The sequence below is a fragment of the Leptosomus discolor genome, chromosome 8, assembly GCF_034619465.1.
Source record: "Leptosomus discolor isolate bLepDis1 chromosome 8, bLepDis1.hap2, whole genome shotgun sequence".
NCBI classification, from domain to species: Eukaryota; Metazoa; Chordata; class Aves; order Leptosomiformes; family Leptosomidae; genus Leptosomus; species Leptosomus discolor.
In genome coordinates, this window is record NC_141398.1 from 40335659 (window position 1) to 40360454 (window position 24796).

The 24796-nt window shown below is 50.9% G+C and overlaps 1 protein-coding gene across 1 annotated transcript in view; it reads left to right on the forward strand.

The window, feature by feature from the left end:
• LOC147414991 (axonemal central pair apparatus protein HYDIN-like) overlaps positions 1 to 24796 on the forward strand; it is a 52296-nt gene that overhangs the window by 26068 nt on the left and 1432 nt on the right. Inside the window, exons 32-62 of the mRNA XM_086468820.1 lie at positions 455 to 590; positions 1080 to 1179; positions 1677 to 1845; positions 2108 to 2346; positions 3319 to 3596; positions 3954 to 4208; positions 4566 to 4618; positions 4784 to 4935; positions 5865 to 6057; positions 6645 to 6753; positions 7339 to 7599; positions 8169 to 8311; positions 8625 to 8843; positions 9662 to 9822; positions 10668 to 10780; positions 12385 to 12631; positions 13003 to 13215; positions 14750 to 14888; positions 15231 to 15396; positions 17197 to 17390; positions 17643 to 17864; positions 18428 to 18597; positions 18790 to 18988; positions 19160 to 19318; positions 19846 to 20126; positions 20472 to 20691; positions 21537 to 21729; positions 22990 to 23090; positions 23192 to 23355; positions 23652 to 23802; positions 24204 to 24434. Of these exons, the coding sequence (XP_086324946.1) occupies positions 455 to 590; positions 1080 to 1179; positions 1677 to 1845; positions 2108 to 2346; positions 3319 to 3596; positions 3954 to 4208; positions 4566 to 4618; positions 4784 to 4935; positions 5865 to 6057; positions 6645 to 6753; positions 7339 to 7599; positions 8169 to 8311; positions 8625 to 8843; positions 9662 to 9822; positions 10668 to 10780; positions 12385 to 12631; positions 13003 to 13215; positions 14750 to 14888; positions 15231 to 15396; positions 17197 to 17390; positions 17643 to 17864; positions 18428 to 18597; positions 18790 to 18988; positions 19160 to 19318; positions 19846 to 20126; positions 20472 to 20691; positions 21537 to 21729; positions 22990 to 23090; positions 23192 to 23355; positions 23652 to 23802; positions 24204 to 24434 (5631 nt within the window). The remainder of the gene's footprint in view (positions 1 to 454; positions 591 to 1079; positions 1180 to 1676; positions 1846 to 2107; positions 2347 to 3318; positions 3597 to 3953; positions 4209 to 4565; positions 4619 to 4783; positions 4936 to 5864; positions 6058 to 6644; positions 6754 to 7338; positions 7600 to 8168; positions 8312 to 8624; positions 8844 to 9661; positions 9823 to 10667; positions 10781 to 12384; positions 12632 to 13002; positions 13216 to 14749; positions 14889 to 15230; positions 15397 to 17196; positions 17391 to 17642; positions 17865 to 18427; positions 18598 to 18789; positions 18989 to 19159; positions 19319 to 19845; positions 20127 to 20471; positions 20692 to 21536; positions 21730 to 22989; positions 23091 to 23191; positions 23356 to 23651; positions 23803 to 24203; positions 24435 to 24796) is intronic.

A 24796-nucleotide genomic window follows, 5' to 3' on the forward strand; every position in this document is an offset into this window, starting at 1 on the left:
CAGACTTCGGCGTGCTCCCTGCACCCATCCTGGAGTCCATATGGCGTTCTTAACATAGAGCAACAGGTTTGGTTCACTGTGGTTTAGGGGCTGCATTTCAGTGAGGGTGCTGGGTGATTAAGAGGAGAGGTGTAGTTGTCAATGCCACCTGCTCTGGGACACCTCATGCTTCCTGTGGTTGTTTTTACATCACTGTGCCTCCCAGGGTTCTTTAGCAGCAGAGTTCCCCACTGTAGGAGTGCGGAGTTGGGCTGACAGTGTTTCTTACTACAGCAGAATCGCACTGGGTCAGCCTGCAAGATGAACAGCTTAGGAAAGCTTGGAAGTCCACAAATGCTTGTCAAGCAGGGGAGGCCATGGTGGAAACAGCCAGCAGAGACAAGGAATTGTATGTTGTCTACCAAAAGAATTTAGGAGAATGGTCTAAGCAGTGTTTGTTTCTTGCTGCCTCCAGGTTTCAGATGCAGAAAAAGTGCTGGGGATTGTTCAGATTGAAAATATTCAAATCGTTGCAGAGGCTTATGATGTTGCTCTGAGCATCAGCATTCCTAAAGGTCAGTGGATGCCTCCAAAACAAATTGTCATGGCAGGTGGGCAATCAAAGCACTTGGGATGGGATAGGATGGGATGGCATACAAGCGTGGCACGGATACGTAAAGTACATGTCCTGCAAGCTGCGAGGAGTAAAACGCTGTCAGGGCACAACCAGCCTTGCATCTCTCACCTCTGAAGTGTGGAACTTCATGTGCATATTTATTTGGGGGCTTTGAAACAACAGTGATGTGAACAAGCAGTTGGCAACTCCTGAAGGCTCAGCATGGCAATAAAGTTGTTGGATCTGTGCTTGGAAGCAAGGAGATGGAAACCGAGCTCCTTAGCTGCTAAACCCTGCAGATATTCTCTGAGTAAGAAGAGAAAGGGCAGCAAAGTAGCTAGACAAAACTTCCAAAAATGGAAACTTGCTGAGAAGTGGTTTGTGCCACCTAAGAACTCCAAATATGTATCTTGTCACTCGGTGTAGTCTGCAGCAGCTCACAAATATTCACTATTTCTTACCTCACTCTGTGGGTTTTCTGCAGGTACAGATGGCAGAGTGGATTTTGGAATCGTTACAGTCCTGGATGATGTGAAGCAAGTGCTGACTCTGAAGAACAAAGGGAAGTACGACACTGCATACAGGTGGGTCCAGCTGCCTGATCTGTGAATGCGTGGTGCCACCATCTGCCCAGGCCTGCATTCTCCTTCTGTCCATGGTTAGAACCTGTTCCCATGCTGGCTGCCTCATGGTCTGGGTAAATACAAAACCTGGGCTCTCTAACTTCAAATATTTTGGTAGAGAATCTAGCCACACACCAGCATTTCTTCGCAGCTCAGCAGGAACCAGGAGGAGAGACTCTGAAATTTAAGCCGCTCACTGTGGAGATTCATTGCCTTTCTTTGAGGGCCAACTCATTTCTCTTTATGAGACTATTTAAAGGAGGGAATGAAAAAAATTTGATGTTGAGGTTAGCTTGCAACACTCGTGATTGTCCACACTCTGTGTTAAGATGTGGTATTCCCCAAGCAGAGCTGGACTCTTTTTATTTTTTCTTATGGTCCTATGCAAAGTCCTGGCTGTGCTGGTACCACCTGTACTTTTGACTGCAGACATCTTCGTTCCTTCCCTTTCTTCCCAGTTTCAAGCTGGAAACTGCAGATACCAACATACCTGACTTGGCATCGCACTTCACTATCCAGCCGCAGAAGGGCATGCTGACTGCCTCTGAGCGCCCTGTGCAGGTCCAGCTTCTCTTCCACCCCAAGATGGAAATTAATATTGAGGACAAACCCATCCTGCACTGCCAGGTGAGCTGCCTGGGCCAGGCATTGTTAGCACACCCATAGCTTGGGAGTGTAAGCAGGACGTGTCTTCTGGAAGGAAGGCTTTAGCTGGGGAATCCTCTCTCATACATATACAGCAAAGTCTTTCAGAAACTATTTGTGACACTTCCTAAGTGGAGCTAAAAATCTGGCTCTGGAGGAGGCTAATGGGAACTTGGGGTGGCAGTGGGGGACAGAGAGAGAGGCTGGCCTCTGTTATACTTACCAACCCCTCCTCTGGTTGCAGGTCATTGAGCCCAGCCTCTGTGAAGGAGGTGAGACCATCGCCAGCATTCCAGTGAGGGTGTCAGCAAAAGCTGTGTTCAGCAAGTACAGCATTCACCCTGCCTCGCTCATCAGCTTCGGTGCCATGGTGCACGGTACCAGGAAAACATGCACCTTGATGCTGGAGAACAAAGGCATCCTTGACTTCAAATTCCTTATCTACAAAGCAGACCAGGATGCAGCTCTATTGCCAAGGAAAAGGTGAGAGAAGACCTGCACCATCCTTCCTGCCTGAGATGGCACCACAGGTGTGACAGGCAGCCAGGACACCTGGGTTATTGTCCATTTGCGACACTGGCTTGTGAACAGGGAGCAGAAAAATGCCTCAGTATCCCCATATGTAGGACAAAGCCGGTGATACAGCTGGTCTATCCATAAGCTACAGAAATAGGTTGATGCAGGCAGCCCTCTGGAAGCAGGAGGACTTTCCTCCATGGGGATGAAGGCCAGCTTTGGCCTTGGAGAAAGGTAGGGGAGCTCAGCATGACGGATGTTTCTGCTTTCTCTTTTCAGTTCACATCAGATGACATCTGCCCACTCCCATGAGAGTGAGAATGTAAAGGAGATTACTCCCTTAGTCAAGCAAAGCAAGCAGTCACTGCAAAAGGACGCAAACCCCTTCATGCAGGTGGGTGGCTCCTGCTCCCCAATACGTGCAGCTGCAGGTGGTGTGGAAGGATGCTGCTGTGCCCAGGATCACCACGGGATGGGATGTGGTCTTGCGTGACAGGTCCATCATCTCCTAGCCACAAACAGAGGCAGGAGCTGCTCAGTCCCATGCTTTCGCTCAGACCTGGAGTTGTGGGGTCAAGAGAGGGGAGCAGGTCCTGTGTTTGGTAGCTGCTAACCCACATAGGTCTGTGAATACCACAGATGCAGAACATCCCTGTTTGAACTCCCAGTCTGTAGATATCAGATGATCTTGCTCTTTCTTCTTCCCAGCCCCCTTTATCTTCTTCCGTTATTTCTGCTCTCCTGTTTTACCCCTGGAAGTTTAAGGATCCCAGCTGCCACCTTGACCCTTTCCACACAAACTCCTTTCTCTGTGCTACTCGGGACAAGCCTACACCTCCTCCCAGCTTGTTCATGTCATCCTGGGGCTGCCTCTGGGCTGTGGAGTCATCCCTCCTTGCCCTGGGACTAGGGCCTTGGGCCCAGCTGAGGGCCAGGAAGTGGCATACTCCTTGCTGGGGATGCCAAAGGTGAGGCTGTTAGACATCAGCCTCTCCTGGGACTCTTTCTGCAGGCTCGTGTCACTCTAGGCATGTTCACAGTGTACCCTGGCTTTGGCTCCATCCCCCCTGGAGGCCAGCAGATGATCACAGTGGATTGCTATGCAGAGCCACTGGGGATGTGCAAGAAGCACCTGTCAATCGATATCAGCGACAGAGACCCCAAGGACAATCCCCTTGGCATCCCCTATACCCTGTTTGCCGAGTCCTGTCTCCCAGGTACGTCCTGTCCACAGGTTCCCATGGCCAGCCCTGCTGCTGATCAGCACCTAAACTTACTGCTTGGATAGAGAGGCACCCTGACCCTGAAGTCCCATCTTAAAAACCTCAAAGGTTCCAGTCCTTTTCAGGCCCATCACTGGGAAGAGGCTGGGAGGGATGCATGAAAGGATAAAAGGAAAGCAATACCCTTTAAGACTGAGGGCAACTGAGCTCCAGCCTCACGGTCAACTCCCCCACCCAAGGCTGGGTTTTTCAGTGACCTGGGCAGAAAGGGCTTATCAAGCTTTCTGAGAGGCCAGTAGGGTCAGCAGGAAGGCTTCTCCATCCTCAGCCTTCCCTCTGGTCTGCTCACAGCATTCGTGGTTGATGACATAGAGTCTATCTTTGAGGAACATCGAATCTGCAGCAACATCAACCTCTGCCAGGTCCTACAGACAGTTCAAGACAAGGGTGTGTTCATCACAGATGAGAACAAGTTTGTCTTCATCAATGTTCTGGTTGGGCACCGGGCCACAGCACGCTTCAAGATCCACAATGTGGGCAAAGTCCCCTGTGATGTGGTCCTCTCCATCAAACCCATCTGTAGTAAGGTAAGAACAAGAGGCCAAGGTGACTGTTGCTAAAGGCTGTGTGGTAGCCTTCCTGTGTTGCTTCCTCTTGCCCGGACCCGTCCCGCTCAGTGCAGGTCAAGCTACAAGGGACAGCAGCAATGCTGGGGTGACAGTTGGGTTGAATTCAGGGTATCTCAAGCAAGGTTTTGGCTCACGCCTCTGGGTCTTTGGTGGGAGACCTGAACCCTTCCGAACATCTCTTGGAAGCACACTCAGAGCGGGGCTTTTGCTGGACTGATGTGACAGGGCTCAAAGCAGGCCATTTCCTCAGGCTCCCTGGTCTTTTCCTTCTCTTTAAAGGCCAATTCTAGGTTATTTGCAGGGGTTTCCGTGCAGTCCCCACCTCCCTGCCCAGCGCTCAAAGCAAACTTTTGCACTCCTGGGCTTTATGGCAACTCCCTGTGCAAGGTCAGCACCACTTTGGAGTCAGCCCCTGAGATGGAGGGAGCCTGTCTGGGGAAGCAGCAGGGAAGACATGCTGTCTGGGGCTGTTCCCTATGATGCATGTATGAATAAGACTGCATCATGTTGAAGGATGTTTCCTCCTAACACTTCTCTGTGCGTTCCCCCCAGCTTAACAGCCGCATAAGCGACATCTTCAAGGTGGATCCCGTTCGGATGTGCGTGCCCAGCTGCTCCCACGCCTTTGCTACGGTGACCTTCACTCCACAAATGATGCAGAACTACCAGTGCACTTTTGAGGCTTCCCTTGATGTCCCGGCAAGGTAACTCACCCCAGGAAATCTTGCGGGGGACACCTTTCTGATAGCTGCCTCTCCTCTAGAAGCATGTAGACCTCTCATTAATGCTCCTTTAGTAGCCCTAGGTGAAGGGTACTTGGCATTAGATAGTATAGGAAGCTGTTACTACTAGACATAGCAGAGCAGAAAAGTTAAAAGTCATAATTTAGCCTATATGAGTAATGACGAGGACACGCTGCTAACTGGAAGGTAGTGAATCAGAAAAAAAGGGAGATGTGAAATAACTGAGCTGGGGCTTTCCAAGGGCAAAGGATTAGGTGAAGCAGTTCCTGTACCAGCAAGTCAGTATGCATTATTTCCTCCTTGTTCCTGTGATCCTATGTGATTACCTGAGGTATATGAAGATATTTTATGTTTAAGGAGTGATCGGACCCCTTTAAGGAGCCTAGTTCCTTTGTCCTGGGACCTGTGTTTGTACCGGGGCTCTGACCTGCTCTTCCCCTTCCCTTTGGTCACTGAATTGGGCCAAGATAAGTCAGTCTGCTGCCCTAATAAGCAATTCGATTTTTTAGTGTCCTTGGAAATAATCTTTACTGATGGTGTTCTTTATTTATTTTTCTCTTCTTGCTTTTATGCTATTTTCGTGCTGTGCTTGTGCTTTTTGCAGCCAGTGAATTTGCCTTGTCTCATCTGTTGCCTCATTATTTACCTGCTGTACTGCATGTTTCTATTAAGTGAAATGATTCTTATCTGTTTTTCTGGAAGGTTTCAGAGCAAATTCCTCTTGTGAATGCTCCTGACCTGACTGGGAGGAGAGGGGTGAGGGCGAGCTGTGTCGTGGGGTATGGGAGCACCAGCCAGGGAATACGCAGCACGTGGCTCTTGCTTTGTTGCTTGCCAAGTGAGGAAGAGATTAGTGCCAGCCCTAATGGTTTCCCCTCTGTCTTCTGCAGCCTTGCAGCAATTAAAGCACAAAGCCTGACCTTTGATATCAGTGGAGAGGGGAACCTGCCTCGGGTGACGGTCCTGCGCCCAGTCCTTCACAATAAGAGAGGGAACCCTCTGCTGCTCTTCAAGAAGCTGTTGCTGGGCGCTTCAGAAAAACTCCCTCTGGTCCTTCATAACGGTGGCATTGTACCTGTCCAGGTGAGGACCTGATGAGGAATGCTCTGGTCTGAGAACAAGTGCTTGTCCCATGGAGGAAAGGTCCCAGAAAACATGGCAGACCTGGGAACAGGTCTCAGAAATTCATTTTAAGCAAATGACTGACTTCTGCTTTCCATAAGGGGAATTCCTCTTGGAAATGTGGTTTTTCTGACCAGTCTAGCCTTTTTGGTTAAAAACAACACAAGAAAGTTGGTGGGCTCTTTTTCTCCCTGTCTCCTCATGGTTTTGTTCTCATGTGGACATGTGTGGTGTCCTAGTTAGATTAGATTGTATTTGATCTTATTTTACTACATCTTCATTAAACTCAGTTGTAGTTTAATTACATTCTGCTAGTTACTTTTAGTACTTTCTATCCTGTTTGGTTATATTTTAATTGTATCCCAATGCCTCTGAATGCCTTTTTTTTTTTTCTGTCTGATTTCACTTAAACCTTGTGCCAAGAGTTGTGTTCGAAGCAGGGCAGTGTGCTGGGTTCCCCATGCTGGACCAGCAGCGGTACAGTGTCAATCCGTGTGCCATCCTGTACCCACACCAGTGTGGTCATGCTCTGTGTTCCCTTTTTTCAGTTGATGATAGACCTGTTGGATGAAGGGGGAGTTTTCTTCTTGAAAGCCAGGCCCACCACACACTGCATTTATCAAGCTGTGGGCTTGAATGAGGACTCTCCTGGAAAAGGTAAATTCATTAACCATGAAGTGTGGTCATTCACACAGGGAAATGTGTGTCCTGCTCTTGGCTTGGCCAAGCAGCAGCCAGATGTTAGACATAGTTTCTGTCCTAGGGCTCTCTGTACCCCTAGTTTTGCACATGGACTTTTATAGGGTTTTTTCCTAGCAAGTTGTAGAAAGCTTTTCTGTTCTTCTGGACATGGTGGGTTGAGTTGTGGGGGACTATCACCACTTCAGTAGACTGAGGTCTTTGCTGCATGTGGGAAGTTACCAGCCTGAACAGAGGCAGCCCTTGAGCCCATAGCAAGCCAACAAAAGCCAAAACCACTCTGACTCAGCTTTATATATGGCAGGAGCTTGCTGGATGCAGTTTGAGTGAGAGCTGGGTGTTAACCTGAGGTTAAGACACTTAATCAGTGAAATGCGTGGTGGTGTCATAGTCTTATGACCATAGGAGGAGAGTCTGGAACTGTTGATGGGAGAACGTGCACTTAGAGGCAGCTGGGTTTCAACCTTTTATTCCTCTTATACCCCATGGCAGTTTTTCCTCTGTACGGTGTATCAATTGCCTCTGATTTCCATTGCTGTGCAGAGAGGAAGCCTCACACCGCTTCCCTGGTCCTGCATCACGGGGAATTAGCAGAGTTTGACGTGCTTTTCAAACCCACTGTGGCCCAGCGTGTGGAAGGGAAGATACACCTGTCAGTGGTGGACAACCCCTATGAAGAGACCGACATTCAGCTCGTGGGTGAAGGCTATGAAGATGACTTCACACTAGATAACATCCATGGACTAGTATCAGACAGCAAGGAGGAGAACACAGAGGGCAATCTGGAGGAAGACATAATTGAGGGTAAGAGAGGAGAGGCTGCCAAGATGGAACAAGGAATAGGAAAATTCACTTTTCTGCTCACCTTGTGGCAGTGCAGGTGTGGTCTAGACTTAGTGGACAGATCCCATTGCCTTTTGTAGCCTACAGAGCAGCCACACAAGGGAAGATCCTCTGTCAAGGGAGAAGCTTGCAGGCTAGCAGGGAAGGGTCAGAGATCCCAGTGTTCAGCTGAGTATCTCTAAAAGAAGGTCTACCAGCCCATGGTGTACTATGAACACCATGTATGATAATTTGTGGCCTCTGTATAACAAGGACTGTGCTGTTGCTCACTAGACCAGGTGGTCTGTGAGGGTGCCAGCCGTGTGCACGGAGGCAGTGCATGTTGTACTGCATGTCCCTCTGCACAGACACAGTCACATGTTTAGGATGTGTCAGGGTGTTGCCCTGAAAGTGGTAGGGTGAGGAACTGCCTCTCTCAGAGGGAGGAAGGCTTGGAGCAAGGAAGAGTTGGGCATAGGTGTGTCTGTGTGTGTGAGGGGGAGGGACGGAGCTCACCACACACTGAGATCCTTTGCTCTTGTTCTTAACAGCTGCCAGAGTGGATCACATACAGTTTGGGGACTGTCACATTGGGACACCCTACCCCGTGACCTTCACAATCACCAATCGCAGCAGGGTGGAGGCGATGCGGTTTGAGTGGCTGGCAGACACCCCGTTTCACTTCTCCCCCCAGGTGAGTTTGGATGGTTCTGCCTTTCCCCACTGCTTGAGCCCTGCCCAGTGGGTTTCTTGGAGCAGGGAGTCGCCAGTGCCACGTAGGAGATGCAATCCCTGGCATTGCTGGACAGGGCTGTCAGCTCCACACAAAAGGCTCTGTGTAACAGGAGGTGGCATCTTTCATTTATACCTTTCTCTATCAAACCTCAGACAAACACACAGTAAGATGCAGATTCCTGGTGCAGCTGCTCACCACATCAGTCCCTTTGCTGTCATTCCTGCCCTTGCCAGTGATTCCAGTTTGGTCTTGGCTCTCTGGTTCTCCCTAGGTGGGTCACCTCCATGCTGGCTGTGCTAAGGACATCACGGTGACCTTGAAATCGGATGTTGCAGTCACCTTCAAAAGGCACCCTGTGAAGTGTAAGGTGGCTAGGATCTCCTTCCAGCTGCCGCCAGAGCAGGTTACCGACTGGGATGACCGCCTGCGCACCATCAAGTGGGTAGATACCACTAAGGGCCTAGCAGCCACCTGGCCTGTCAAGAAGAAGGTAAGAAACCCAATAGCAAAAGCTAACTGAACTTCCACAAAAGCAACTGCCAAGAGCAGCAGACCGTCTGCAGCTCCTGCTCCCTCCTGACATTTAATCCACCCGTGAAGGTAACCAGCAATGCGTTTTAGGGAACGAGTGGGTGCACAGTGACCTGAAACACTCACACAAGATGGGGAAGCCTTTTTGGCGAGGGGCGTTTTAGCCACATGCAAACTATTGGGCTCTGCCAAAAGCTGAAGTGTTGCAGCCTGTGTTGAATGGGAGGTCACATCTTGTGGTAACACATTTTATGGTTTAAAATCTCTTCATCTCATTCAATGCCATTTCACCAAGAAGGAATTAAATCCACTGTGCTCTGTCTCTTGTTTTGAAGTGGAGGGCAACACCAGCTCTCTATGTGTGCTGGCTAGCCGACCAGCACATTGTGGGTGAGCTCTGAGCTCTGTCTACGCTGATACCAGAGACTTTGGTGGTGGTCTCTGTATTGTGGGGGATATCTCATTATGGAACACCCCAGGCACTGTATGGCAGCCATGCAGGAGTCTGGAGAAGTATCATCTTCAGAAACTCTCGCTTTTGCTATCATTGTTGCCCAATACCCTTTTCTTGGGTGGTGATTCTTTCCCAGTCATAGGCATATGGTGGCCATTGCTTTGATCAGTAGGTAGAAAAAAAAACATAGCAGAAGGGTCAAATTTTGTCACCTTTCTGGGGAAATAAATTGGAATGGTCCTTTCTAGTCCCTATATGTGGCTGATTTTGGAGGCCAAGAGATTCCCTGCTCAGCCTGGCTTTCTGGGCTCTCCTGTTTGTAGGTGATCGAGACAGATCCAGAACCAGCTCACACTGTCCTGGAGAAGAGCAGCCACGAGGTGGAGCTTAGCCTCAGCGCTGTCGTTGATTATGCCAAGTTCAAGCTGGATACGGACACGATTCAGTTCAAGGAGACCTTGCTTTTCCAGACGAGGATGTTCACGTGAGTGCTGGAGGCCAAGCACGGACCTGCGAGTGGGAACTGCCATTGCCCAGGGCTGACCCAGTGCCTGCTTCCCCAGAGCTGCGCTGTGCTCTCTGGTGGCTTCTGCTTTTCCTTCTGTTCATGGTCCTGTGCCAACAGAGGTTACACTGACACATTGGCTGCTCAACCACTTAATAAACCTCTTCTAGTTTTTAACAGGCTGATCAGCCTTGGAAGGGCATGCTGCTGCCTGTTGGGTCTGAGGTTGCAGCTTTCGCACATCTTCTGGTACATCCTGGGGGCCTGGAGATCTCCCACATGGACCTGAGTCCCTTCTAGTGCTTTATGTTCAGTCTCGCCTGCTGTTCTTCCCTTTAAACAAATCATTTATCATATCGTCCTTTCCAAGTCCTGGCTGAGTGCTGGGGCTCACATACCTGCATGCAAAGCCAAGCAGGAGATGGTGGCCACCATCCTGCCAAGGCATGCCAGGAGAGGTTCAGCTCTGCCATGCCTTTCTGCTGAGAACAGCCATGGTTTTGCTCTTACTGTGTGTTGCCTCTCCTCATCTGCTTGAGGATGAGTTTTCAGTCAAAGTAATGCCAAACCGAGACGTCTAAGACCCTTAGATTAAGTCTCCTGGACAACATGTCTGCCCTTTCCTCTTTAACTTGCAAACTTTGAAATACTTTGTCTTGGGGCAGCCCAGGGCAATGATCTAGACATGGCAGAGTTGTCTGGGGAAGAAGATGCTACTCAGTATAAAGAAAGGGGTACCAGGAGCCCACTGCACAGTGTTTCTTTTCTACTTGCTTTGTTATTTATTGGATGTTTTGTTTTCATTCCTTCTTGCTGCTTTTCAGTTTCCAGCTGTCCAATACAGGGAATGTGGCCCTGGAATACACTTGGATGGCAGCTGCAGAGGATGAAAGGTCATTGAGCCATAGTAGGGAGCTGCTCCCGCCCAGTCTCAATGGTAAGGCATTGGCTCTGTGTGGCAGCTGGGTGCGCCTGGGGTGTTTCAGTTGGTAGCTGAGGGCTCAGAGAGAAGACCATGCCACTTTACCCCAAAACATGAATTGCTTTTTCATCCCTGTCCAGTTGTCCACTTTCATTGGCATCTTCCCAGCTGCAGTTGGAGACTTTCTCCTTGCCCCTTGTCTGCCTTTCAGACCCTCCTGTGCCTGCTCTGACGCTTGTGCTCTGCAGGGGAGCTGACCCTGGCTCAGAGGAGAGCCACAGTGTGGGTCAGAACTGGGAAGGGGGACAACAGGGCATCTCTTTGGGAAGTCTCTGAGACTGGGAAAATTGATGGTATAACAATGAGTTAGCTGACCTGCAGTCACTGTCTGTGTGCAGTTCCCCAGTCCAAGGCAAATCCAAAGTCACTGGCTAAAACTAAGCCTCCTAACCGGGGCAAGGGAGTGTTTGCTGCAGGTGGAGACCCTGCTCACAGCAGCCATTGGAGCTCAATGGCGGGGCTGTGACTCATTAACCTGCAGTAATGTGGTTGTGTCTGAGTGCACGGTCTCCTTGGGAGCACCATGGTTCTGCAGGGAAGCAGGGCTGCATGTCCAAAAGGTCTCATCAGGAACAGGAGTGAGGAGCGCTGTCAATCCTTGTGTTTTCTAGCGCAGGCAGCTTGTCTGATGGTCAAGATGGAAGACCTCAGCCAAAGTCCTTGATGCTTTGAATGTGCTTATCTCCCTCCGGGTCCTGGTGTTGGCTCTTCCCCAGCACAGGGCACACTCATGCTGAAGCCAGTCTGCTGGGCTGTGCCATTAGCTGTCTGGTCATTAGTTATGAAAGCCTGCCAAAGAGGAAGGCAGGCAAGGATGTGAAGCACAGAGCAGTGCTGTTCCCCAAAGCCTTCTCTTCACCATGCACAAGAAGCAAAATTCAATTCGGTAGCCACAGGGGAGCAGGACTTCGCACTGTCCTTAATGCTGAGTGCTGAGGCTGGCTGTACTGGGACATGAAACAGCACCCAGGAATTTTCCCAGATGCTGTAACACAGACATCTCTACTGTTAGTTCCTGGACATGGTTTGGGAATGAACACTGGCCAGAAACCATTCTGCAGAAGTTTGCACCTAGCACCCCACTCCTGGAGCCGGAGGGAGTTTAACAGCATGGAGTGAAGCAGCTGGCTTCAGTTCTGGACCCATATACTTTGCTAACAGAGACATAACTTTCCTGTCCATCATCTGAGTGTCTTTACAGGGTGAGGTTCAGTGGTGGGTTTTGATTTGAGCAGTTTTCTGGGTCTCTGCTGGGCCTTTTCACTGTATTTGCTGTCCCCCACCCTGTTCTCCCTTCTGTCTGTCTCCTCACTTTCACACCTCTCCCCAGGGCTTTCTGGTTTTATGATTTATCAAGCAGTAACACAGAAGCAAAATGCAGACTGACCCCTTTCCTGTTCTTCACTGGGGGGAGTCCTGCTGAAAGCACTTGGCTGGAGATGCTCCAAGTGCATCCCAGCTCCCTTCTGTCCACCTGCAGTGGAAGGCAGGGGTGCTGGAGACAGAGGATTTTTCCCCTTGAAAAATGATGTCATACTATAACCTCTTCCTCACTGCAGGGGATTTCCTCTCCTCCACTTCTGGTGCCTCTCTGAAGCTCCAGTCTAGCTGTTGTTCAAGCCAGCTGGGCAGCACTCTGGAGCAGGTCTCTTCCTCCCTGAGCTCATCTCTGAGCACTGTCAGTGCCACCCCACCGTTCTCTGTCGAGCCCTGCAGTGGCACTATCGCTGCAGGACAGGAGCAACTCTTCCAGGTGAAGTTCTTCCCTGTGTATGTGGGGGACTTTGAGAGCTGCATGCTCTGCAGGTAGGAAAAGTTAAAGTTTGCTCACTTTTCAACTCATGCTTCTGATGGATAGCCACGGTAATAGCTCTGATGGGATGGGTGGGAATGCAGACCTGGGGACAGCCAGCCCCAGAGGGGCAGCAGAAACAACCAACATACAGGGGCAAAGGAAGATGATCATCCAGCCTAGGTAGAAGCAGGTGTGGAGACACTGGGAAGAGACATTGCTTCACCTTCACTGCCTCCGTGGTGGGGAGGGCAATCCTGTTTGGTTTGCTGCTCGATGCTTGCATGGAGAGAGGCAGCAAGGCTGTGTGCTGTACAAGGAGACAGACAAGCAGCTGGCTGGCTGAAAACATTCGTCTGGCTAATACCAGTCCCTTTCTTCCTAGCATTCCTAACCTGAAGCCAAATCAGAAGGGCCCAGAGGTGGTTGTGAAGGGGAGAAGCCTGATGCCAAACTGCCACTTTGAACTGGAAGATTCTGACTACATCACTGCAAAAAGGCACAGCCCAGACTGGCAGGGACCAAAGGGAGCAATGTTGGATCTCAACACGAGAGCGATTGAGTTCATGGCAATTGGAGTGTGCAGCAGGAACAGCAGGTAGGTGTGGGCATGGCTTCTCCTGTTGATGGTCTCCTAGTCATCCCCCTTAACCAGGGACCTCTTCAGCTACTCTTCCAGGCCCCAAGGCACGGCACATCTGTACCTTGTCTGTGAATTGCTGATGACAATTGGCCACCAGTCTGTTTTGGGGCTGGAACAAGCTGGTCAGTGAAGACCAACTGGCCAATATTTTGTCCCTTTCTTCAGTAAGGTATGGGTCAGTCTGGGAGGACCATGTATCCCCAGCCTGTGCTTTGTGACCAGTACAACCTTTGTCCCTTTGAAGAGCGTCCTTCGGACATTATTGCTGCTTTGAGGTACCAGTCAGACAGGTTCAGTAAAGGCTGCAACCACAACAGAGAATACCATCTTCCAAAGGAGTCTGTCACGGTTTGAGGCTGGGCCAGCCCCTAACGAATGACAGACACTCTCTACTAACGCCTCTCCCCTCCCAAAAGGGAAAAGGAAAGAGAACAAGAGAGAGAGACTTTACGGTTTGGAAAAGAAAACTAAAACAGCTTTAATGAAACAATAACAATAAAAGAAAAGATAATAATAAGAATAAGGAAATAATGAAATATATACAATATATACAAATAGATACAAACCCAATACCGAACCCAACTCCCCCCACCCTGATGACAATACGTCACCACCACACCGCAGGGCTGGCACTGGGGCAGTCCCAGGCTGGACTCGGCAGCAGACAGGGATGGGATGCAGGAGCTGGACTCAGGCACCGGATTCAGGGATGCACGGATTGGGATCGACGACAGAAGAACAGACAGAGTCCTCCTCAGATGTCGGCCATCGAAGAAGAGAGGAAGAGAGAAAGAGAGCGAGACCCTCGTGATCTCTCTGCTTTATACTGAATATGACATATATGGGATGGAATACTCTGTTGGTCAGGTTTGGGTCACCTGTCCCGTTCACTCCTCCCTGTAGGTGCGACCCTTTTCACTCCCGGCACCCCAACACGCAGTACAAGATTTAGCAGTGACCTTGGTCGCCATAAGAACAAGTACAAACAAGGGCCTCTCTGCACACCATTCCTTGGTACGAACTATAAACATCAGGCCTTATCACTGCTAGGAGCAGTCACTGTCTGGAAAAACAGGCTGTTTCTTTCAGAAAGTGCAGTTAGAGGAGACTTCACTGAAAAGTTAAAGCACTAAAACAGAATTAGTTCTGATTTAGCCCAAACCAGGACAGAGTCTTAACTGGACTTGATTTTACCATTTTCACTTACCATTTTACTGTTTTTCTCTTACCATCTTACCATTTTAACTGCAAGGGTTTGGCTAATTTCTTTGCTAATCCCTTTGTCGGTAGCCATTAATTTTTAGCCACCTGAGACAAACAAGGCCCCTAGAAAGCAGGTGAAACGTTTGTGCTCCCAGTGTTGTTCACCTATACCAAATAACTCCTTCCAGATGGTGTCCAGGACTGGCAGTGTCTGATGTCTGCTACAGGACCAAGTCAGTAACATCCCAGTGCCACCTTAGTAGTCCTTTTTGCTTTGTGTTCCCAGGACCTTCATGGTTATGAACCCAACCGATTCCGTGTATTCCTTCCAGTGGACTTGCCAAGACCCTGAAGCTCCGTCAGAACGGGTGGCTTTCTTCTGCCTCACAGAGAGAGGTCAGATCCAGCCAGGGAAGAAAGCAGAGGTGGGTACAGAAAACTAAGAAAGTAGATCCAGTACACGTGTATGCCAGTTTAACACCAGCTATGTCTGCACTTACTGGGCATCCCATCTCACTATGAGCTTGCCAAGACCGTGAAGAAACCTTTGACTGCAGTCAAAAGTGAACTGGCAGGTGAACTGGTTGTCACCCTGTACCCCACATCTGCCAGGTTTTGGGGCTGTAAGTGGCACAGCAGCACATCTCTCAGCTCGCAGCAGTATAAGGTGGAGGTTCCTGGGGCTTCTTGGTGGTATAGGCTGCACCCCCCTCCCCTTACCCTGCCAAGGGCAGCAACTATCCTTCATTTGCCTCTTTCTCCCACAGATGAAGTTTGAATTCATCCCCCAGCACCTGGATATCACAGAATCATTCTGGGTCTTTACAATCCCTGAGCAGAGCATTTCGGTCCCGTTCCTCTTGGTGGGCAACACCACCGACCCGCTAGTGACTCTGGACAGATCCCACCTGAACTTCCACTTGGTGTTAACTGGTGAGCATCATGGTTACAACTAACATGTGGACCATTCCAGGGACCCGACAGTCCTGTTGTTCCAGCTGGCTCCAACAAGGAAGCTGGAAATGGAAACAGGGACTTGTGAGCAAATCATCCAGCTCCTGGTACCCAAGTGTACGAGGGAAAGGAAGGGGAAGGGAGAAAGGCATGTGGTTGGGGCTGTTTCCAAGAGGGGATTTGGGGGTGATGCAGGGGAGCCCAGGGGGTCAGAAGTGCATTTCCGTGTTGGCAACCTGAGCATGCCATACTGCAAGCAATGGTCCTCGCTGCAAATTGCCTGCTGGGCTCAGCCTGCAGGCAGGAACGCAGTGGGCAGTGGTGGTCTGGTGGCCAGAGGAACAAAAGGTTTTCAGCAGCTTCTTCATCCGCTCCCCAGGGCACAAGGTACACCGGACTATCTATATGATCAACCATGAGAAGAAAGCCTTCAGCTTTGCTTTCAGAAAAAGTTCACTCTTCTCAGTTGGATGCAATGCCTCTGTGAAAATAGAGCCCCTGGAAGGCTCCATCGCTCCTCTTTCAAGGTAACAGGGCTCACCGGCCAGATTGCCTCAAACGTAGTACCAAACGTTGCACTGTTGTTTTGGTTTTAAGACTTTCTCCCCTCCTCAGTCACCAGGTGACTCAGCAATAGCATACATCTGCCTTGGTTTGTTCCTCCCCAATGGGGACACCATGAAACTGCAGGTCTCTCCATAAAGTGGCTGTGTTGGGGTTATCCTGGTCTTCTAGGCCCCCTTCCTGGAGAAATTTAGGTTTTGGATCTTCTAGTTCTGATGATAAAAGCATGTTTGAGGGTTTTAACCCTGTGACCCCCTGAGCCAGCAGCCCTAAGTGTGCAAGGTCTCCTCTCTTCTCTGTGTTCCACCACGCATGGTCCGTACAAAGCTACCAAGAGCAGCAAAGCACAGAAGCATCACTGCAGCAGGGACAGCAACAGGCTTACACAACTAGCTGTGTTTTGCAGGATCACCTGTCAGAAAACAGATGCTCTTTTCTTGTAAGCTGCAGCCATGACTTGCAATCAGACACGATCATGAGTTCAAGCAGTATAACAGTCACTAGCTCATCTGCTGGTCCACCATGGATGTCCTTGTGCCCACTGATAGCCTGCCTGGGTGTAAGGAGAACGTGTTAGGTCTGGACAGCTTTGCTGTGGCTTAAAAGATGCTGAATTTTGGCTTGCTGCAGGGTGCGAGGTAAGAGAGCATCCTGCATCAGCTACTGGGCCTCACCTGAGAAGTGGTAATTCCTTAAATCTCTGTAGTTTGGTTGTATTTGATCACATACTCAGAAATTACCCACAAAAATTACAAAGAGGCAGTTTGGTGGCACCCACATTGCACTGCTGTCATAGGAGGTGCATAATTACTCTTTGCAAAGAGGATGTTACCCCTGTCATATAGATCAGAGAGATTGGGAAGCTCTATGAGTGCCCTCCTCTGTGTTTGGGACAGAAGTGGGGTCTCAACCCTGTGCTGCCCTGTAGCACATGGGCAGGGCAGTGAGGTCAGCATTAGCTCAGGATTTGCTGCCTTGTCGTTGTATCCTCTGCTGTTCCATTGCATGGAATCATCATACCCTGACCAGGGCTTGCTCCACAGCAGAAAGCCCTGGAAGGGCAGAGCACTGCTTCTAGTTTCTCCCAGGCCTGGGGTCTCACCACAGCCATTGCACAGCTGCTGTCCTGTACAGCTGGCAATGTGGGGCCAAGAAAGCAAAGAGGCAGTGGATGGAGCAAAAAAGGGTCTTCTCTCTCCAGGCTTCCCATTACAGTCGTCTTCACACCAACACTAGAAGGAGAGGCAGTCTTCAACCTCAAGTGTGATCTCAAGAGGAAGACTCAGCCCCTCTCCCTGAATATCAAGGCCACCAGCTATAGCATGAACATGTCTGTCAGGTGCGAGGACAGCAACGGCCATGTCACCAAGCTCAGCACGGAGAAGGTCAACATCATTGATTTCAAGGAGGTGAGCACTTCCCTGAACTGTTTGCCCCATGAAGCCCTGCCCGATTGGGCCTTAACCAGGAGCTTTGCAGATATGTTTGAACAAGAGGGAATGCTTTTCTTCATTTATGGGTCTCTAGAGGGAGGGAGATTGATTTTTCACACAGGTTGTTAGCTGAATGGAAAAGATGCAGGAGCACATTAGGAAGAAGCACTTGCTGGGCCAGCTGAGACTTTGCATGTGCTCCAACCCCTTGCTGCCTTTTCCCCGCAGGTACAGCTGAACGAGAACATCAAGCGTGTCTTCAGTATCTGCAATAACAGCAAGTTCAGCTTCACCTTCTCATGGGAACTGAGTGGCCCTGCAGCCCGTAAGCAGGTCCTTACCATCACCCCTCGGACAGGCACCGTGTGGGCAGAAGGGAAAGCAGAGACGCAGCTGGCTTTTCACCCACAGAAGATGTGCTCTTTAAAGGGCGTAGAGCTGAAGCTGCAGGTGAGGCACCAGCATTTAATATGGGACCTTCACCTTCCCTACGCAGCAGCTTGGCAGCAGGAGCCCAGAGCCAGGGGTGAGCTTCATCACTACAGAGCCCGAATGAGGTAAAGAGGCTCCTGCAGACAAAATAAAGAGCCTGACAGCTTCTGAATGGAATATTTTAGTAAGTGCTTATCCAGGACCACTTTGGGAAGCACTTTTGTGGCAGGACATATACCCCAGGCCCTTTCTGCCACTAGTTTGGGGGAGGTGCGCAGCCTAGATGTGCATGGAGATGGAGCTGTTTCTCTTTGCCAGGCCCTTCCTGAGTCGGGTTCCACAGCTCAGAAAGGTCTTGCCAGCACATGGCTGTGCAAAGCAGGGATGTGACTCTCCAAAAAACTTTCCCTCTCAGACCAAGCCTTCCACTTTCTATTTCTATTCTGGTGTCCTTTGGCACTAGCTTTTCCTTATTGTTACTGCAGCCAGCTGTCCCCCATCCTCTTCCTCAGCCATCTCTGTTGTTTATAGTTGTAGTTCCCATCTCTTCAGCTGGCTCATGCTTTCTTTCACCCCACCAGATCAGCAAGGGTCCCACGTTTACCTGCATGTTCCTGGCCACCGTGGTAGTGCCCCCTGTCCACTTCTCCACCACCAGACTCAACTTTGGAGCCTGCTTTGTCTACCACGCTGGGATGCCACCTGCCCAGCAGACTGTTGTCATCACAAACAAAGCAGACAAGGATGTGAGGTAGGCCTTCTCCGCACAGTCCTTCAGCCCTTGCCTAGCATGTGCCTGCTCCATGTCCTCATGACCACTGTGGGTGAAATCCTGAGGATGCAGGGAGAGGAGACAGGAGGGCCCTAAACAGCCCTGATGTTTTCATCTCAGCACACACAGCCTTGTGACACCTCTGCTCCTCTTTGCTGTGCTTTCTGTCAGCTTGAACTGCTTGTTCACCAGCACTGCACACCTGGAGGTGGACTTCCCAGGGTCTGTCCTATGCCCAGGAGGGACAGTGGAGGTGCCCATCACTTTTTATCCCAGAGAGGTTGTGTCTTACCACGAGCTCATCCCGTTTGAAATCAATGGTCTTTGCCAGCAGACTGTTGAGGTCCGAGGAAAGGGCACAGAAATGAAGGTGAGATGAAATCCAAATCCTAAAACTCCAGGTGGCAGGCAGCCAGCATGGCTTTCTCAATTTTCCTCATCTCTTCCCTAGCCTACCATGTTTTGGTTTTCTGACACGAGGGTGGCAGAAAACCTGTTCTCCTTCTTTCCTTTTGCTTTACATTAATCCCTCCTGCCTCAGGTTGATGTTGTGGAACCAGCAGGAAAGGTGGTGAAACTGGGAGCCCTCTCCATTGGACAGATGGTGAAGAAGATTGTCACCATAGCAAACAACAGTGCTGTCCCTCTCACTTTTAAGCTCAGTCTTATGTCCACCACACCAGAGCTGCAAGAAGCTGGGGTAAGGCTTCTTCCTTCACTGGAGAGCACTTTGGTGTGCCTACAGGGATACCTGCAGGTAGCTATGAGCTGCTCTGGGCAGGAGCTAGTAGATAATTACAATTGTATGCTGTCCTGGCTGCCTGTATGCTGCCCTGTCCTCCCTGCTGGGACTGTTCTACCAGCAGATACTTGCAATATGAATGCCTCATCTGAGCTAGGTGTCAGGACTCCCCTAAGAGCCAGAAGTGAGAGAAGGTACAAATCCTTTCATCTGTTTTAGACACATACGTTAGGATGTGGCCATGTGACTAAGAGTTACAGCTCTCTTGGAGCTCACGTGAAGGTACTTTGAAAGACATAGCCCAGCTCACCATGGCCAGATGGACACATCACAGGAACACATACCTTGGTACCTAGGGATGCATACCAGGGAGCGAGTAGGACTGGGGCAATGTTGATGGGGACAGAACAGGAATTGGAAGACTCTAGGGAGGATTCACAGCTCAGTTGCCAGATGAAGTAGTCTCCACTCATTTCTTTGGGCAGGTTCTCTGCTTGAACCCCACCAGCAAACTAAGTCTGAAGCCCAAAGGAGACACCTGTAAAGTGGAGGTGACCTTCTCCCCGAAGCGTCGCATCCAGCCATTCAACGAAGAAGTGATGTTGGAGTGCAGTGGCCTGGTGCGCTCCCTCTTCATGGTGCAGGGCTCCTGCCGGGGCATCTGTGTGAGCTTGGACCAGGAACACCTCAGCTTTGGAGTGGTGATGCAGCAGAGCTACACGTCCCAGCACATCATCATGCAGAACATAGGCGACATAGGAGTCAAGTAATGCAAAACCCTGTCTTTTCTGAGGGCTGAGAGCTTGGATGGGAGTTGGATGGAGCTGTAGCTTGCCCAGATAGTTCCCCTCTGCTTTTCCATCCCACTGGAGAATTGTGCAGCCAAGGCTGTGCCGTCAGGCCCTGTAAGTTAGGAAGAGATACACCAAAAGCTTGTTTATAGATGGATACAGCTGAGTCCTGCACAGCCTGAAGCCTTATTGCCAGGTGGCTCAGTGTTGCAACTGAGATCTGGTGGAAAAATCCACAAGAGTGGTGGAAACAGTGTGCTGCGTTTGCAGCCTCCCAATTGCTAACCATTCCTTCTTGTCTTTGTGCTTTCCTTGACAAGGTTTAAGTGGGACACGGAGAGCTTCAAGCCAGATTTCTCCATCAGCCCCACAAAGGGTTACATCTCTCCAGGAATGGATGTCCCCTTCACTGTGACCTTCTGCCCTTCTAAGCTGAGCCATGCTATCCAGTATGAGGGCCTGCGGTGTTTCATCCAGGGCAGTCAGCCGCTCCGGCTTACACTGTCAGGATGCTGCAGGGAGACCCCTGTGACCAAAGAGGTAACCAGAGCAAAGGCAGGATGGGTCCCCCCCTTACCCCACCATTTTAACGACATCCCTCCCAGGGCAGGCCATTTAGATGCATAGACTCAATCCTGCCTGTTTTCCTGCCTGGGTATCCCAGAGAGCTGTGAAAACCTCTGGGCAGGATTCCCAAAATTTCTGAGCCGTGTAATTGCCTTCCTTCCCTGTTAAATGCACTGCTCCTCCAGTGAGCACCCCAGCTGTCCTGGCTCTGCATTGCAGCACCCTTGCAACGGGGACACCCTGCAGGGCTCTTCTGAAACCCTCCCCACAGAGCTGCCCAGCTTTAGCCACAGTATTGCACCCACAGCCATGCTTTTCCTCCCTTTCGGGGCAGGGGAGGGCATTCAGTGCTAGGAGTGGGCAAGGCAACTGCATCCTGCTCCTGGGGCACGGGATGCAACATGGAGAACTCCTGGCTCTCATGGGCATTCCAGGAGGGTGCAGCTGGGAGGTGTTGGCTCTTGCTCCCAAAAGAGAATCCAGAGCTGCTCTTCAGCCTGCCCACAAAGGGGCTGTGCAGCTGCAGGTCTTGTTCTTGCACAGGAGAGCTTCCTTCCAGGACTCCCCATTTTCTTTCTGCCCTCCTTGGGAGGTAGCAGGCCCCTTCACCCAGCATGCAAAAGACTTGTTCCTCTCCCTTTGTTAAGAACAACCAACTTGATTTACTCCAAAAGCTATGGCCCAAATGGAAATTTTGCACATGACAAGGAAAAGCTGCTCCTTGTGCTCCAGGTCCTGGTATAGAGCCTAGTCAGTCTGAGAAGAGTGGAAAGGGTTCCTTGGTACAACCAAGCAGCCTCTGTGCTCCTCTGTTGCAGACACTGACTTTCACATGCAACGTGCGTGAGAAGCACAGCCAGACCATCCTCCTTTCCAACCCAAGCAACAAGGCCTGGACTGTGCAACCTGTCATTGAGGGGGAACACTGGAAGGGGCCTGAATTTTTCCATCTGGAGGCAAATCAACAAAAAAAGCCCTACAAGATCACCTACAAACCTCTAACCATGAGCTGTGAGAATAATAAGCATCAGGTATGTGAGCTGTGCCAGCATGCTGACCCTCATCCTCACCCTGCTTTGGGCAGGAGGTTGGATGAGGTGACCTACAAAGGTTCCGTCCAAGCTGAAATTGCTCTGTGATCTATGTTGGAAGTTGGATTTCTTGGCAGCTAGGGGCCAGGCATAGGGAAAGTGCAGGTGGGAAGTCTGGACTGACCACTAAATGTATTGGAGCAGCAAACCTAAAAAGCCCGGTTTTCTGGTCCAGGCAATGAAGTTTGTTCTGTGCAGCTCCTGGTCCCTGCCTGTGCAGCCCAGTGGGGCTCGGAGACCCCCCAGTGCTCAGCCCTGTGAGCTTCACAGGCTCCCCAAGCCCTGGGCACAACCATTTCTGCCAGCACTTCCCTGGCAGGGTCCTTTTGCAGTATGCAGGGAACATGGGGGGTGAAGCTGCCCTGCCATTTCTCAGTGCCCCCCTGGCCATGAGCAGTCAGGTGGGAAATGACACGGAGATCTCTTGACATCACCTTCAGTAATACAGGAGCTTTGGAAAGAGCCCTTCCTGCAGGTCTCAAGATGGGCAGATGGGGCATGACTGGCCCCTCTGTTTTCATGGGCACTATTTCAGAGACACACCAGGGACAAGCTTTTAATTCAAGGGGTTCATTTCAGAATGGCTCTGGGGTGCTGGAGGTGGGTGTCAGGCACGTGCCCCTTGTCCTCCTCCAGCTGACCCTCACTAAGCCAGAATTCAGGCCAGGGCAAGAGTGGAGGCTAGAGGCTTCTGGGCTCAGACTCCAGAGTGCTCAGCAGATCTGTGCCCTGTAGGGTTGCATATGCTCAGTGTCTCTTTAATGTAGAGCCCTGCATGAAGTGCCCTGCAGTTTTCAGCTACTCTGGAGGCAGAGGTGGCACGGGTACTCTGGAGTACTCTCAGTACTCTGGAGCAGGGCAGGTGGCTGTGACCCATTGGCACCATACTGGATATGAGCTTTTCATGGCCCACCCTGGCTGGTGGGACCTTGCCATGCTAGCTTACAGGCTGCTCTCTTGGCAATAACGTTGGGGCTAATCCCAGCACTGCCAGGGCAGTTGAGCTTGGCCGGGACGGCCACCCCCTTGCCATGGCTGTCCCTGCATGAGCGCAGAGCTGGCAGCTAATGTGCCCAGGTTAGTAAGGCGAGTAAAGGAGTGTTAGGATAGGCAGACTGGCTCTGCTGCAGGACCGGCGTTTCCTTGCTTTGTCCAGACATGCTGCCTCTGTATCCTGTAGCTGTGCCAGCCCGAGCAGATATGACGTTGCCATCTCCACCCATGCAGGACACAGGGCTGCAGTCACAGCTCTGCCAGCTGGACTTGCTCAAAGCTGCTCAGGTGACAGCCTGAGATGTGGGACACTCTGGGTGTGCTTGAAAGCCAGTAACTGGTCTGGACAGAGAGCAGGAGAGCTCACTTATCCTATTTCTTGTCTCTAGGGCTCCATCTTCTTCCCATTGCCGGATGGGACATGCTTGTACTACCTCCTGCAAGGGACTGCTGAGGCCCCCAAGTGTTCAGGGACCATTTTCCGGCAGGTTTCGTGTAGGACTTCCTACACTGAGCTCATCCCTGTCTCCAACTGGCTGAACAAACCACAGAGGTGAGTCCAACCCAGGAAGTCTTGTCCCATCAGCAATCCCTGCAGAAGCACTAGGAAAGGCTTCCCACTGCCTGGAAACTCCTTCATATAAGCTTTTCACTCGCCATTTCTGGCCCTAGGTGTCTGGGATCACACTACCCACGTTCTGCCTATGCAGACCCATCCTGGAGGGGATGAGGGCTGGCTCCCTCTGCTTGAGGCACTGAGGGTGAGAGGGGCTCTGTTGTACCCCCACATGAGGGGCGTCCTATGGGAGTCCTTCCTGTTGACCATCACTGCATGCTTCTCACCCACAGGTTCCTCGTGGCAGTGGACATACTCAAACCAGAAAACCTGGAAAGCAGTTCTGTGATGCAGGGGCTAGAATATATTGATGTACCAGGCTCTGCCAAGAAGGACTACAAGCTCACATTCCTCTCCTACAAGGAAGGAGTTTTTAACACAACGGTAAGTGTGGACATGGGGCTGTGGGGCTCTTCAGGGAGCTGTTGGCTCACTGAGAAGCTACACGCCTGTTTTGATACCTCCACTGGTGGGATTGTAGGTGTTCTAGGTGGGTACTGAACAGCAGGCATCTCCCCACACACCCACTCAGGTCTCCATCTCTGTGAGGGTCCCACTGAGGGCTGCAAAGCCCAGGTGGGTCAGGGCATTGGTGGGCTGGAAGCAATGGGTGATTGGGAAACACCACACATGCTTTCCCCAATCTTGCACTCTTCCTGAGTGGCTGCTTACAGCTGTTCTTGGAAGTTGGGTGCTGAGCTTGGGGGGCTCTTTAGGCTGGCTTAGTACAGCTGGTGTATTTTTATGTACAGCATGACCAGCGCTTCCCTTTTTCTCTGACTCAGGTGACCTTCCTCAATGAGGCGACCAAGGAGTACCTGTTCTACATGGTGACTTTCAAGGCCACCACTTCGGGACCCATCAGCACTGTTGAAATGACCACCGCTGTTCGACAGAGAGTGTCTTCCACTGTCAAGGTGGACAACCCTCTGCCTGTCCCAGTGACATTTGCCGTAGATTGCAAAGTGCCTGACGTCAATGTTCCCCAGCATTTCACGGTTCCTGCGCAATCAGAGGTAGGCACAAAGCTCATCCAGTATGCTCTCCTCTCCCTGCAGTCTTTCTGGGAGTGGGTGCTCTTGAAGGGTGATGCCCTACATGAACCATCGGCGGCTGCTTTCCAAGGGTGACATCTCCCACCTGCTAATAATCTGAAGGGGAAGCAGCATGTGAGAACATCCCTAGTGGGAATCGCCCTGTGCTGGTGGAGTCTGCCATGGTCCCCCTTGTGATATGCTCCCCTCAGGCCTCGCATGGCTGGCCCTTGTGCCACATGCACCTTATTTAGTGTGGATATTTTCAGTTTAGAGTGGCTGCAGGGCATGCCTCACCCCACTAGCAGGGTGTTTGCAGCCTGGATTGATAGGAGGCGTTGTGT